Source organism: Saimiri boliviensis, chromosome 4 (assembly GCF_048565385.1).
Source record: "Saimiri boliviensis isolate mSaiBol1 chromosome 4, mSaiBol1.pri, whole genome shotgun sequence".
NCBI classification, from domain to species: domain Eukaryota; kingdom Metazoa; phylum Chordata; class Mammalia; order Primates; family Cebidae; genus Saimiri; species Saimiri boliviensis.
Window position 1 is genome coordinate 87,306,798 of NC_133452.1, and position 16,178 is coordinate 87,322,975.

General features: G+C 49.5%; 1 protein-coding gene across 1 annotated transcript in view; it reads right to left on the reverse strand.

Moving 5' to 3' along the window:
* The window catches only part of C4H6orf132 (chromosome 4 C6orf132 homolog), a 45,125-nt gene that overhangs the window by 6,309 nt on the left and 22,638 nt on the right, over positions 1-16,178 (reverse strand). The window contains exon 3 of the mRNA XM_003922998.4: positions 2,752-2,827. Within this exon, the coding sequence (XP_003923047.4) occupies positions 2,752-2,827 (76 nt within the window). The remainder of the gene's footprint in view (positions 1-2,751; positions 2,828-16,178) is intronic.

Genomic DNA, 16,178 nt, shown 5'->3' on the forward strand with positions numbered 1-16,178 from the left:
CTCGTCCAGTCTCCTGAGCTGTCCTGGCAGTGTTCCCCTTCTTTTTAGGGAGGGTGCTCCGCCTGTGCCTGGCACAGCCTTTGAAGCCTGTATGGAATGACCTCCATTTGCCTCCCCAGAGTCACCCTCTACCCTGCGCCAGGGCACTGATTCCTCTGGCTGCCTCCTGGCTGCGTCACAGGTTGGCAGCAGCTGCCTTTCCTGCCCCGCAGACACGGGTCCGGTCGAGTGCCCCTCTCCCTGGGTGTCACTGTCCCCGGGAGACAAGAGTCGCCTAACCAAGCTCACACTCTGGTGTATCATCTCTGTGCTCAGCTCTCTTCAGTTGTCCCCTCTGAGTGTGCTGTCTGGTTCTTGCTGGGACCTTGATCTTGGCAAAGCCAGAAAGTCCAGGGTTCGAATCCCAGCTCTACTGCTTACTAGATGAGTAACCTCGGACACACGAATGAACCTTGCTAAGCCTCAGTTTCATCATCTATCAAAGGGGCATGGTGTCAACGCTCACTTCTTACAGCTGTTGTGAGGATTAAATGAGAGAATTTGTGCCAATACACAGAATGGGTTTATCACGGTGCCAGGCCTCTAGTAGGCAGTTAATAAATGGGAACCACTTTGACTCCTACCATGTGTGCTTAACTTTTCAGACTGTGTAAGACAGGGAAAGCGGGAGAGATAGGAAGTCATGGGGCAGGGGCCAGATACCTCCTCAGTGAGGAAAGCTGGGTGAGAGACCTGTAGGAGGGAGCAATTTGCACAAACAACTCCTGTTTTTTTTCTTTGGTTTTTTGTTTGTTTGTTTGTTTGTTTGTTTGTTTTTGAGATAGTCTCACTCTGTTGCCCAGGCTGGAGTGCAGTGATCTTGGCTCACTTCATCCTCCGCCTGGGTTCAAGCAATTATCCTCTCCTGCCTCAGTCTCCTGAGTAGCTGGGACTACAGGCATGTGCCACCGTGTCTGGCTAAATTTTGTATTTTTAGTAGAAGTGGGGTTTCACCATGTAGATCAGTCTGGTCTCGAACTCCTGACCTCGTGATCCGCCTGCCTCAGCCTCCCAAAGCTCTAGGATTACAGGTGTTAGCCACTGCACCTGGCGTCCTGCTTTCTAAAGACCTTGAAGCTACTAAGAACCCAGCTGTTCACCTCATAGATAACGTAGGCAGATTCTGAACTGCACGATAGAATAGGGGTGTGCAGAAGGAAGGTGGCCTGGACAATCTGGGTGCTAAAGAGATGCTGAGAGCCGCTGGCCCCAGCAGCTCACATCCCTCTGCTGTCCTTGGACCTGGTCCCCAGCCCCTCTCCCAGAGTCTACTTCCTTCTTAGGGATACCCATCCTTTGCTCCTCTCCTCTCAGTCCCTAACAGTGTGGCAAACCTGGAGACTATGAAGCTCTGAAGGGCTCCTCCCAGCTGCCTGACTTCAAAATGAAGAAAACAAGAGCGGGAAAGGGGAAATCTAACATTCACTGAGCACCCAACTGTCAGGCAGGAGTTAGGAGCTGGGGTACAGCAGCAAAGAAACCCAACAAAACAAAAAGCAGACAAACACCAGTTCTCCTAGGGAGCTTACACTTGAATGGGACAATGAACATGATGTGTGAGTACATTATTACCACATTAGGGGATTAGTTGCAATGGGAAAAAAATGCCAGCAGGGGAGGGGTGCAGCAGGTGTAATTTAAATAGGGCAGTCCGAGAAAGCCTCGCAGAGAAGGTGACATTTGAGCAAAGAAGGCAGGGCCAGGTGCGGTGGCTCGTGCCTGTAATCCCAGCACTTTGGGAGTCCAAGGCAAGTGGATCATGAAGTCAGGAGTTCAAGACCAGCCTGGCCAAAATGGTGAAACCCCGTCTCTACTACAAATACAAAAAAATTGGCCAGGCGTGGTGGCGGGTGCCTGTAATTCCAGCTACTCTGGAAGCTGAGGCAGACAATTGCCTGAACCTGGGAAGTAGAGTTTGCACTGAGCGGAGGCGGCGCCACTGACCTCCACCCTGGATGACAGAGTGAGACTCAGTCAAAAAAAAAAAAAAAAAAAAAAAAAAAAAAAAAAGAGGAAGGAGGGAGATGCCACACAGATGCCTCGAAGAGGTAAACTAAGAGGTCTGCAGTGCAAAGACCCCAAGGCAGAAATGTGCCTAGGGTTTTTCCGGAGCAACAGGAGACGCTTTAGCAGGGGCAGTGTGGGAGGGGGAAGAAAGCAGGCAAAGTGGCCAGACTCCGATCAGACTCCAGCAGTCCTTGTAAGAACCTTTTCTCCAAGTGACATGGAAGTCATTGGCAAGTTCTGAGCACCTCTGAGAGGTGTGACAGACATGACTTACATCCCATCCACCACTTCATTTACTCCTCCAAACTGAACTGTTGTTCTCATTGTTCATTGGAAGATACAGAGGTAGGAGAGGTGAAGCATCTTGCCCAAGGGAGCAAAGCAAATATGTGGGGAGCAGGGATTCAAAGCCAGGCCTTTCTCCCACTTGGTGCTGCAGTTGTTCCTACTCTGGCCTTGTCCCCTTGCCACCCTTTCCCCACCAGAAGGGGGCCTTTGCTGACCCTGGCTGTCCTCAACTCCCAGCTCCACTGCCTGTGCCCACTGCAGCCAGTAATTAAGAGGCCTGAGGATGGCGAGAGTGGCTGGGCCTGGGGGACTCTGGCTTTGTCACCAGCTGTGAGGAGGGGCAGATGCTTGGCTTTTGAACTCAGGGCCCTAGGAGAAAAGAAAGATGGACAAGCCCTTATCCCAGGGTTCACTTACCTGTCACTTCTTTGTCTGCAAAGTCTTCTGGAACTGAGGGGGTGGGCACAGCCAGCCCATGGTTTTCCTGGGCATTCTGAAAGAGACCAGAAAGAAATCAGGGGACAGAGAAAGACAAGTAATTCTCAAACTGATGCCCTGTGAGGCCATTTTACTGCTTGAAAATCTGCAGTGACAGTCATGGTTGCACAACTTCGTGCATATGCCAAAATATAAAAGGGTGATTTTAAAAAGTGAATCTTGTGATCGGTCAGTCCTCATTATTTGTCTTAGTTATGTTCCATAAAGTTGCAATGAACATGGTATTAGTAAATACTGACCCATTGCTCCTAGGAGAAATACAGGGTTAGGTACTTATGAGCCCCTGGTCACAAGATTTTTGTCAACTGATCAGTATATAACCATAATCTCGTTTTAGCTGTTTCTGCTTAAACACACTTTAATGTATTTTGTTGGTTGGTTAACGTTGAACTCATGGCCGATAGCACTAGAACACATGACGCTAAACAGAAAAAGACACCTGTTTATGTATGATAGCTAAAATAAGAAGGCAAAGGATTCTCTTGTCCAGCTGGGAATGTGTGCATTGAGCAACTCAAAATGTTCAGTACTCTGTGCATGTCAGCAAATGACCACAAAAGCGACACAAACATTGATTCTGGGGTTACAAACAAATCTTAGCCACTAAGCAAATTTGCAGATACAGAATCCACACATAGGGAGGATTGACTGTATATGAATTCCATCTCAATGAGAACGACAAAGCAAAACAAATGGAATCTGCAGTGAATCCCTATGGAGGTCCACAGGTGAAAAACCAAACTCCTCAGCCTGGCCTCCTGTGTATTCTTAGTTTTCATTAGGCATTTATAGAAAAATAAAAAGCGATGAACTTATTTTTTTTTTTTCTTTTTTGAGACAAGGTTTTACTCTGTCATCCAAGCTGGAGGGCAGTGGTGTAATCATGGCTCACTGCAGCCTGGAGCTCCCTGGCTCAAGCAATCTACCCATCTGTCGCTGGGACTATAGATGCATCTCACCATTCCTGGCTAATTTTTTGTATATGTTTTAGAGAATGGTTTCATCACATCTCCCAGGCTGGTCTTGAACTCCCGGGCTCAAGTGATCCGCCCACTTCGGCTTCCCAAAGTGCAGGGATTACAGGTATGAGCCACTGTGCCCAGCCTCAACTTGAATATTTATAGCTCTGCAGACGCCCTTCTGATCACTAAGCTTTAACAGACTATAATATGTTTACACAGCTGTCAGTTTGTCCATACTATTCTGCATTCTATTTTTTTTTTCCCAAACACACATTTCCATATGTCAACAAAGTCCACACACCTGCCGCTTTGAAGAGCTGTAGAGCATTTTAGGGTAGTTTTCAAGGTCCTCAACGACCTGGCCTCATGCTTTCCAGCCAGCTGTTATTTCCCACTCACCTATTACACCCATCCCACATGGTAGCTCCACCAACTCCTTCCCTGCCACCTTTTCAACCGCCACGTATAGTCCATGTTCATTCGTGATGCTAGGCGTTGGTCAGCTGTACCTGTCTTTCCGACTCTCCATTTATAACAATCATCATCATCATCATTGTACTCCTTGCACTGTTCTCTAACTAAACACATTATCTCAGTCACACCACTCTGTATAGAAAAGGATATCATCATTTACCAGATGAGGAAATTGCAGCTCAGAGACCTTTGGTAAGCTGTCTAAAGTCACACAGCCAGTACTACCAAACTCAGATCTGTGGAACTCCCACTCCTTAGTATTTTGCCTCCCTAAAATCCCTCATCCTTCGAGGATTAGCCTCTCTAGAATGATGAAACAGGGGTAGGGGTTAAGAGCACTGGCTCTGGCTTTCTAACCTGCCTGGATTTGAATCTCAGCTCTGGTACCTGTTAGGTGTATGACTGTGCAAGTTACCTAATCTCCCTTTGTCTCAGTTTCCCCATCTGTGAAATGGTGATAAAAATAGAATTACCCAGGCCGGGAACAGTGTCTCACACCTACAATCCCAACACTTTGGGAGGCCGAGGTGGGTGGATCACGAGGTCAAGAGATGGAGACCATCCTGGTCAACATGGTGAAATCCCGTCTCTACTAAAAATACAAAAAAAAAATTCGCTGAGCATGGTGGTGCACACCTGTAGTCCCAGCTACTCAGGAGGCTGAGGCAGGAGAATTGCTTGAACCCAGGAAGTGGAGGTTGCGGTGAGCTGAGATCGCGCCATTGCACTCAGCCTGGGTAACAAGAGCGAAACTCTGCCTCAAAAAAAAAAAAAAAATTACCCATTGTAGGGCTAATTGTGAGGACTAAATGATGCAATGCATGAAGAGCACTTGGGAGCCATCCCCTGTCCACACCAGCTCACGGTGACCCACTGCTGCCCAGAGCAACCCACAGCCAAGCTCCCAAAAGAGGGGGGACTCTTGTTTGCCCTCCAGACTGCCCTCTAGTTCCTACAGTGAGAACTGGGAGCTCCTTGGAGCCCACGGACCATGTCTTATGGTATCGCCCAAAACTGGATGCATAGTAAGCCCAGTTGTTACTCAGTGATGGACTGATCATACTAATCCTCTGAACTTAATATACAGGAAGGGCACTCAAATCGATGTTACAGAAATATCTATGAGACCCTGGGTTACTAAGTGCCATCCCGGAATTACTCTGATCACTTGGGATCAGCAAACCACTCATCTTGTTCTTGAAGAATTCTGAAGCTGGAATGGCCTTGAGTCATCAACTCATCTCTTTTTTCCTGCCTTTACTTGATTTGCAGGGCCAACCACATACGTGTTCTCAACATTTCTCAAAGCCAGTGACTGGGAACCAGGGGCTGGTACAAGGACCCAGCCCATCAGAGGGGTGTCTCCTACGACTTCCTGAGATGTGTCACACACACATGCAACCCACTGATGGTCTCATAACCTCCATCAAGTACACACACTCTGATTTTGATGAGATGGAGGTCAGGCCTTCAAAAGCCAGCTGATTAACTTCAACATAATTGAAAAGTGGAAAGCCTAGGGATTTAGCATTAAAAGTCTCGGCGGCCGGGCGCGGTGGCTCAAGCCTGTAATCCCAGCACTTTGGGAGGCCGAGGCGGGTGGATCACGAGGTCAAGAGATCGAGACCATCCCGGTCAACATGGTGAAACCCCGTCTCTACTAAAAATACAAAAAATTAGCTGGGCATGGTGGCACATGCCTGTAATCCCAGCTACTCAGGAGGCTGAGGCAGGAGAATTGCCTGAACCCAGGAGGCGGAGGTTGCGGTGAGCCAAGATCGTGCCATTGCACTCCAGCCTGGGTAACAAGAGCGAAACTCCATCTCCAAAAAAAAAAAAAAAAGTCTCGGCATGCACTCTCAGGCTTGCCAGCGGTGTGGCCCTACATGAGCAGTGGAGATGCGGGATGAGGACAGTGATGTTGAGTCATTGTCCATGCTTCTCCTGTGTGACAGCCCTATGCTAAGAGTGCAACCAGTGTTACCTCAAATCCCTTCACAGAGCCAGGGTGCAAACCTAGGCTTTCCACCTCACCTTTTCTACAGATCACTGAGACCCATTTTCTTCATTTAGAAAACTTAGGCAGCCGGGCATGGTGGCTCATGGCTGTAATCCCACCACTTTGGGAGACCAAGGCGGGCAGATCAGCTGAGGTCAGGAGTTCAAGACCAGTCTGGCCAACATGGCGAAATCCTGGCTCTACTAAAAATACAAAAATCAGCCAGGTGTGGTGGCAGGCGCCTGTAATCCCAGCTACTCGGAAGGCCGAGGCAGGGAGAATTGCTTGAACCAGGGAGGCAGAGGTTGCAGTGAGCTGAGATCATACCACTGCACTCTAGCCTGGGCGATAAAGCAAGACGCTGTCTCAAAAGAAAAGAAAAAAAAAAAAAAAGGAAACTGAGCCAATAGTTCCTACTTTGCAGATCTATTATGAGGATCAAATGAGATAATATCCCTAACCCAGGAAACCAATGCTAGCTGGATTATATCTTGTAATCCTCTCTTACGGAAAAGTGAAAAGATTGTGAACAATCAAGGCTAAGCTCCCTGGAAGTCCAGTAGCACCTTCTGGGTTACCCTGAGTGCTTAATGATGTGTGTGGGAGGAAGATGGATGGACTTAATGGACCTAAGGTAATATTACTCACCCTTTGATCTTTTTTTTTTCCTCCAGAGACAGAGTCTTGCTCTGTTACCCAGGCTGGAGTACAGTGGCACAATCTCAGCTCACTGCAACCTCCACCTCCTGGGTTCTAGCAATTCTCTTGCCTCGGCCTCCTGAGTAGCTGGGACTACAGGCACATGCCACCACGCCTGGCTAAAGTTTTTGTATTTTGTAGAGACGGGGCTTCACCATGTTGCCCAGGCTGGTGTCAAACTCCTGAACTCAGGCAACCCACCTGCCTTGGCCTCCCAAAGTGCTATGATTACAGGCGTGAGCCACCGCGCCCGGCCTGCTCTTTAATCTTAGAGCACTTGGAAAATGTATTAACTCCCAAAAACACAGGGCGAAAGCCCATCTCTGGAGCAGCCTGTAATAACAGCTCAGTGCAAGCCCTGGCTTCTTAGGTCCCTCTCCCGACACAAGGGGGTCCCACAACACCCCCACCATCTCACAGTGCTTGCAGTGCTGTGACTCACCATGGTCTGACCCTGGGACCAAGTCCCAAAGGCCAGCCTCCTCCCTCCAGAAGCTTCCAGTATTGAACTGAACATATTCTCTCTGGATCTCCAAGCCCCTGTCTGGCCCTTTTCTTTCCCACTTGGGCCCACATGGGCTCCTGTGGGTTACTTAGTTGTCCCTTGCACTGATGTTTATTCAGGGAAGGAAAATGCAAATTCATTTTAATCTTAGTCCCAGAAAAACAGACTCAGAAGGTAAATTGCTTCCCGCCCAGGCAGCTGGCATCAAGTGCACTGGTGTGGATGGTGACATATTTCAGTGTGCAAATGCACAGCTGTGGACAGCGTTCATCTCCATGGGTGCTGAATTTCCTCACCTGCCTCTGTTCACCTCAGAGAACAGAGGAAAAGCCTCCTTAAGAAGGAGGCTTGAGGCAGGGTGTAGTGGCTCACACTTGTATTCCCAGCACTTTGGAAGGCCGAGATAGGCAGATCATTTGAGGTCAGGAGTTCAAGACCAGCCTGGCCAACGTGGTGAAATCCTGTCTCTACTAAAAATACAAAAATTAGCCGAACATGGTGGTGGATGCCTGTAATCCCAGCTACTCCGAGGCTAAGGAAGGGAGAGTTGCTTGAACTTGGGAGATGGAAGTTGCAATGAGCCAAGATTGTGCCACTGCACTCCAGCCTAGGTGACAGAGTGAGACTCTGTCTCACAAAAAAGAAAAGAAAAGAAAAAGTTATGTACTTAATGCCACTGAATTGTAAACTTTAAAATGGTTAAGATGGTAACTTCATCTTATGTGTATATTTTTTCTTTCTTTCTTTTTTTTTTTTTTAATAGAGACGGGGTTTCACCATATTGGCCAGGCTGGTCTCGAACTCCTGACTTTGTGATCTGCCCACTTCAGCCTCCCAGAGTGCTGGGATTACAGGAGTGAACCACTGCGCCAGGCCATCTTGTGTATATCTTATACTTAAAAAGTTAAACAAGGCCGGGCGTGGTGGCTCACGCTTGTAATCCAAGTACTTTGGAGGCCAAGGCGGGCGGATCACCTGAGGTCAGGAGTTCAAGACCAGCCTCACCAACATGGTGAAACCCTGTCTTTAAAAAATAAATAAATAAAATAAAATATAAATTAAAAAATATAAATAAATAACGTTAAACAAAACAAAAGACAAGAACATCAAAACAAAAAGTGTTGGGGGCAACTTAGAATGTGACCATCCTCTAGACATCACCTCTTTCTCCCATCCCCTAAACTCTCAATCCTTTTTTTATTTTTTTGAGACGGAGTTTCGCTCTGTTGCCCAGCCTGGAGTGCAGTGGTGCGATCTCAGCTTACTGCAACCTACGCCTGCCAGGTTCAAGCAATTCTCTGTCTCAGCCTGTCAAGGAGCTGAGATTACAGCTGCCCACCACCATGCCTGGCTATTTTTTTGCATTTTTAGTAGAGAGCGGGTTTCACCGTCTTGACCAGACTGGTCTGGAACTCCTGACCTCGTTATCTACCCTCCTCGGCCTCCCAAACTGCTGGGAGCATGAGCCACTGAGCCTGGCACTAAATTTCTTTTTTTTTTTTTTTTTGAGACGGAGTTTTTCTCATTGCCCAGGCTGGAGTGCAATGTCACAATCTCCGCTCACTACAACCTCCACCTCCCTGGTTCAAGTGATTCTCCTGCCTCAGCCTCCCAAGTAGCTGGGATTACAGGCATGCATCACCATGCCTGGCTAATTTTGTATTTTTAGTAGAGGCGGTGTTTCACCATGTTGGTCAGGCTGGTCTTGAACACCTGACCTTAAGTGATCTACCCACTTTGGCCTCCCAAAGTGCTGAGATTACAGACATGAGCCATGTCACCTGGCTAAACTCCCAGTCTTAACAGTAGGAACCACAGCTGCCACTAGGCCAGCATTTATTCTATACCAGGTACTCTTTCAGCATTTTTTTTTTTTTTTGAGACAGTCTCACTATGTTGCTCAGGCTGGAGTGCAGTGGCATGATCTCAGCTCACCGCAACCTCCAGCTCCCAGGTTCAGGTGATTCTCCTGCCTCAGCCTCCTAAGTAGCTAGGACTACAGGCACCCTCTAGAGGATCCAGCTACATCTGCCTCTTCCAACCCCAAAAATCACTGCACCCAATTGCAATTCATTTCCACATCTTCTCAGGCTTCCACAACCTTGTTTTTGCTCTTACTCTGCCTAGGATTCTCTTCTTTTCCTGGCAAACTCCTAGGTATCCTTTAAGCCCCAGATTAAATGCCCTTCCTCTGTGAAGTCGTTCTTGGCAACTCCAGCCAGAGTCAATTCTCTTCCCCGTGTGATCCTCAGGCCCTATGTGCATTATTACAGCTGACATTTATTAGGCACCTACTAGGTGCAAGGCACTGTTCTGAGTACTTCACATATAATATCCCAGTCTTACTGTTAGTCTTCACAGTAGCCCTAAGAGACAAGTTACTGTTTTTATTTTATAGATGAGAAGACTGAAGCACAGAGAGGCTACGTACGTGCCCAAGGTCATGCAGCTAGTAAGTGCCAGGGCCGATATTGGGACCTGACAGCCTGATTCCTTTGCCAGTACGATATTTGCTCTCATACTTTCCCTCCAGCACAACTCTGCATCTATTGCTGGTAGCCTCGGCTCCCCAGCCCAGCCTACTTGAGGGCCCGGTGATGGCTGATTATTTTTATGTGCCTGACATCAACTGGGCAGTTCAACAAATGTTTGTTGAATGAATGAATTCCTGGGTGAGTGAATGAGTGGCAGAAAGAATATGGGACAAGGGATGGGTGTGGTGGCTGACGCCTGTAATCCCAGCAGTTTGGGAGGCCGAGGCGGGCAGATCAACTGAGGTCAGGAGTCCGAGACCAGCCTGGCCAACATGGTGAAACGCTGTCTCTACTAAAAATACAAAAAATTAGCTGAGCGTGGTGGCGGGCACCTCTAATCCCAGCTACTCGGGGGCTGAGGCAGGAGAATCGCTTGAACCCAAGAGGCGGAGGTTGCAGTGAGCTGAGATCATACCACAGTACTCCAGCGTGGGTGACAAGAGTGAAACTCCATCTCAAAAAAAAAAAAAAAAAATATGGGACAAAGTGTCATAAAACTGTTCTGGCTCCAGCTCCACTATCAATTGACTTGGAGAAAAGTCACTTCTCACTCTGGTCTCCGTTTTTCTGCCCCTTCTATGAATACTCTCCAAGAATCACTTTGACCATGGTGTTCTGTGAGTCCAGGCCCATAAAGTGTCCCTTCTGAATCAGCTCACCTACATCATGTGGGCAGTGATCTGGACACTCAGGGTCACCCCTCGATGACACGGTGTTGGGACAGACCGCTGTATTGCCTCCAGGCCGTCCTCTGACTCCAGAAACACCAAAGGGGCAGCAGGATAGAGACGGGGGAGCTGGGAGGGAAAGTTCTCAAAGTTCTTTTCCAGTAGCCCCAGACCAGGCAGACGGGGCTGCAATGGAGGTCACTGCTGGCCTCGGACATGGAGCTCTGACTGCTGCAGTCAGCCGAGGGCCTGCTGTCTCCCAACTTTACACTGCTCCACCCTTGGCACCGGGAAAATGACAGACCTAGGAGCCCAGGGTGCTGCTGGCAGGGGTTGCCATGTGCCTCAGACATACTCAGGGCAGTGGAGTGTGTGTCCCTCTGAGTGTGGCAGCCCACATTGAGAGGGGCGGACCAACCTGTGTTCAGTGAAGCAAAGAACACGCAAAGGAGCAACTGAGCGTGCGCCTGGTAGGCCGGCCTGCGGCACCTCCCTCTTGGGGGCGCCTGCGCAGCTGGCCACAGCCACTCCCTGCACTGTGGCTGCCTGGGGCAGAGTCCAGCCCTGGCTCTGCCAGCGTGGTAACTCCATGAAACTGGGCCTCAGCACTTCCTGGTCCTCACACCCAGACAACACCCAGAAGCTAAGATCATCAGTCACCTCACTCACTTCACAGAGGTGTACAAGCCAGCAACTCAGTTCAGTTGAAGCAGCTCTTTAATTTTTTTTTTTTTTTTGAGATAGGGTCTCACTGTTGCCCAAGCTAGAATGCAGTGGCACAATCATAGCTCACTGCAGCCTCAAGTTCCTGAGCTCCTGTAGTCCCAACACTTTTGGAAGCCAAGGCAGGTGGATCACCTTAGGTCAGGAGTTTGAGATCAGCCTGGCCAACATGGTGAAACCCCATCTCTCTCTCAAATTAGCCAGGCGTAGTGGCACACACCTATTCTCCCAGCTACACAGGAGGCTGAGGCACGAGAATCACTCGAACCCGGCAGGCGGAGCTTTCAGTGAGCCGAGTTTGCACCACTGCATTCCAATCTGGGTGACAGAGCAAGACTGTATCTCAAAAAAAAAAAAAAAACCAAAACATTCCTGGGTTCAAGAGAAGTCCTAGCCAGCTGCAGTGGCTCACTCCTGTAATCTTAGCACTTTGGGAAGCTGTGGCGGGTGGATCACCTGAGGTCAGGAGTTGGAGACCAGCCTAGCCAACATGGCGAAACCCGGTCTCTACTGAAAATACAAAAATTAGCCAGGCATTATGGCAGGCACCTGTAATCCCAGCTACTCAGGAGGCTGAAGCAGGAGAATCACTTGAACCCGGGGGGCAGAGCCTGCAGTGAGCCGAGATCACGCCACTTCACTTTGGCCCGGGCAAAAGAGTGAGACTGTCTCGAAAAAAAAAAAAAAAAAAAAAAGGGCCAGGCGCGGTGGCTCAAGCCTGTAATCCCAGCACTTTGGGAGGCCGAGGCGGGTGGATCACGAGGTCGAGAGATCGAGATCATCCTGGTGAACATGGTGAAACCCCGTCTCTACGAAAAATACAAAACATTAGCTGGGCATGGTGGCACGTGCCTGTAATCCCAGCTACTCAGGAGGCTGAGGCAGGAGAATTGCCTGAACCCAGGAGGCGGAGGTTGCGGTGAGCCGAGATCGTGCCATTGCACTCCAGCCTGGGTAACAAGAGCGAAACTCCGTCTCAAAAAAAACAAAAACAAAAAGCAAACAAACAAACAAAAAAAATCCTGGCCAGAAATTCCTGGCCTCCGACACGCTGGGACTGTAGGTGCAAGCCACCATGCCCTGCTTTCCTTCCTCCCTGCCTTCCCTCCCTTCCCTTCCCTCCCTTCCTTTCTTTTTGTTTTTTGATAGAGTCTCACTCTGTTGCCCAGGCTGGAGTGCAGTGGTGCAATTTCAGCTCACCGCAAACTCTGCCTCCTGGGTTCATGAGATTTTTCTGCCTCAGACTCCCAAGTAGTTGGGACCACAGGTGTGCACCACCACACTGGGCTAAATTTTTTGTATTTATTTATTTATATATATTTTCAAGACGGGGTTTCACCATGTTGGTCAGACTGGTCTTGAATTCCCAACCTCAGGTGATCTGCCCGCCTTGGCCTCAGAAGTGCTTGGATTACAGGCGTGAGCCACCGCACCTGGCCTATTTTTTTGTATTTTTAATACTAATGGTGTTTTGCTATGTTGGTCAGGCTGGTCTTGAACTCCTGGCCTCCAGTGATCCACCCACCTTGGCCTCCCAAGTGCTGAGATTACAGGTGTAAGCCACTGTGCCCAAACTGCCCAGCTTATTTTTATAATTTTTGTAGGGACAGGGTCTCACTATGTTGGCCAGGATGGTCTCGAACTCCAAGGCTCAAGTAATCCTCCTCACCCTTCCAAAGTACTGAGATTATAGATGTGAACCACCTCATCCAGCCAAAGCAGCCTTTTAAAACCATCACAAGGTGGGGCACCGTGGCTTACGCCTGTAATCCCAGCACTTCAGGAGGCCGAGGTAGGTGGATCACAAGGTCAGGAGTTTGAGACCAGCCTGGTCAATATGGTGAAACACCATCTCTACTAAAAATATAAAAATTAGCCTGGCGAGGTGGTACACACCTGTAGTCCCAGCTACTCGGAAGGCTGAGGCAGAAGAATCACTTGAACCTGGAAGGCGGAGGTTGAAGTGAGCTCAGATCATACCACTACACTCCAGCCTGGGCAACAGAGTGAGATTCAGTCTCAAAAAAAAAAAAAAAAAAAAAAAAAAAAAAATCACGGTAGCCTGTAATCCCAGCAGTTTGAGAGGTGGAGGCGGGTGAATCACCTGAGGTGGGGAGTTCAAGACCAGACTGACCAGCATGGAGAAACCCCATCTGTACTAAAACTACAAAATCAGCTGAGCGTGGTGATACATGCCTGTAATCCCAGCCACTTGGGAGGCTGAGGCAGGAGGATTCCTTGAACCCGGGAAGCAGAGGTTGCGGTGGGCTGAGATTGCACCATTGCACTCCAGCCTAGGCAACAAGAGTGAAACTCCGGAGAGATAGCATGGGGAGAAATGCCAGATATAGGTGATAGGGAGGAAGGCAGCAAATCACACTGCCACATATGTACCTATGCAACAAGCTTGCATGTTCTTCACATGTACCCCAAACCCTAAAATGCAATAAAAAAAAATTAAAACAAAACAAAACAAAAAACCATCACGGCCTAGTTTATTGGAAAGTTCCCAGCAAAGATTAGTTGGGAGGAAGCATGGGTGGAGGGAAGTACCATTCCAAGAATATTAGTATTTATTTCCTTCCTTATACTTGTCCATATTGCGTGGTTCTTAACAATGAATTTTTGTTTCCTTTACAAGTAAAAAAAAGTACCCAATACAATAATAGGGTTTTTTAAAAAAAAAATCATTGTGATTGAGTGGAAAAAACATCAACTTGGGAGTCAGGCAGACCAGATTTGCAATCTTAACTGACTTGTCTAAAAGCATCCAGAGATAGTATCTGACATACAGATGGTGCTCAAGAATTGTGTCCCTTTCTTGCCTTCTGAGGTTCAGTTTTCTCATCTGTAAAATGGGAATAATCCCACCTCCCTTAGGTTTGCTGTGATAGCAGAAGCCCCTGCACACCTAAAGAGGTCCTGCAGAGTAGTGCTCAAGAAAGGTTCTTTCCCCTGGGTGCTCATCAAGGACGTGGGCCGCTGCTCCGGGCACAGCCTCCAGGCTGTGTGTGTCTGGTTGCACCTGAGCAAATGGGTGCTTCCCCATGGTTAGGGACAGGTCACCAGGAATCTCCCACTGCCCTCTTGACTGCTAACCTTTCAGAGTTGAGAAGGAGGAAGAAAGGGTGGGAAGAAAACACTATTCAAGGATGAAGCCAGTTTCCCTTTGAAGTTTTTGGGTGGTTAGAGCCCGCTGCTCACCTGTTGCACGCCTGAGTTCAGGAGGGCAGGGCTCACCCACTGTTGTCCACCCCGCTGGCCTCCTCATGCCTGGAACACACACATCCTCATATCTGGGATTCCTCAGAGCTCAGCCAAGTCTCAGGGGTGGGTCACCAGGGGCTGGGCCAGCGGGCAATGCATGGTTGACCTTGGGAGGTGGCCAGCTCGGAGTCTTAGCTACACTTCGTGGAATGTGAACTTCCTCACCAGACTCCTCCTGGAGCCTGGCCTGGGGCACCGGCCCTGTGCGGTGGTGTGTGGAGTTGCAGAGCGTGAGGGAGATGACCCTGAGCCCAAGTTAGAGGCAGGCATGGTTGGGGCACCTCTGCAGGCTGGGAGGGAAAAGGATGCTGGGATCCCCTGCCCCAGAGCAAGAGCCACACAGAAACCCTTCCAGGCAACCAACCTACCCAACTAGATGAAGCCAGCCAGTTGTTTTCCTGGCTTAGGGGTATAGTGGCGGGGTGCTGGCTTGGTGGCAGTGGTGGAGGATCGAGCATTGAGAAAGGTCGTGTGTATCCCACAGAGCAGCTGTGAAGTTGGGAGCCAGTGAGCAATTTATAAAGATGGACTGTTTCCTCAACACGGCTCCACACTCTGCCACAGCTCAGGCCCCTCCTGGGGGCCAGAAAAGACAGCTCTCCACCCATGAGCTGTCTTCCTCTGGACCTTTCCACCATCTGAGAACCACCCTTAGACCCAGGCTACTGTGGCTTCTGCGCTTGACCAGGTACTGCGGAGGACCCTGGTCTGCCCTCTCTCTGGGGCAAGAAATCAGTAGGGTCAAGGGGACATGCGCTCAGAGGACACACCCCCTCCGTCTAATCCCTGCCTCAGTGGCCCTGGGCCCACTTCAAGGACTTCCTTCCTGGCCAGTCCTGCTGAGGAGGCACACACACTTCCCATGAGTCAATGGCGACAAAGGGGCTGCTGTTTATGGGGCAGAATGAAGGTGTGGATGGAGCTCTGGAGGTTCAGGCTGAGGTCCTTACTGAGAGGGAAGGAGCCAGGTGGATAGAAAAGAGGGTGCAGCCCAGGCACGGTGACTCACATCTGTAATCCCAGCACTTTGAGAGGCCTAGGCCAGTGGATCACAAGGTCAAGAGTTTGAGACCAGCCTGACCAACACGGTGAAACCCCGTCTTTATTAAAAAGAAAGAAAAGGAAAAAAAAAAAGGGTACAAAGCTCTATTTGTAGTCTCATGGCAGGCCTGACACCCCACACCCCACAACCTTTCGGCCTACCACCACCCACACAAACCAGCCAAAAGCCAGCCATGGTTGCCTTGCTTGGTTTACCCACAGAGCTCAGATTCCAGCCCCAAAAGGTGCCTGGGTCTGGAGTTTAGAGAAAAGCTGCAGCAGGGGGTTGGGTGGAAAGGAGAGATGGGGCTGACTCCAGCTGCCTCTCCAGCGGCAAGGACTAAGGGAGGGGTGCAGGGTGGGCAAGGCCTCCTGCCTGAGCCTGGGATGCCTCCTCTGGCAGAGACAGGCCTGTCTGACTCAAAGGGTGGGGTAACCCAGGCAGCTCTCACCGCCCAGGGCACCCCTGGGGAC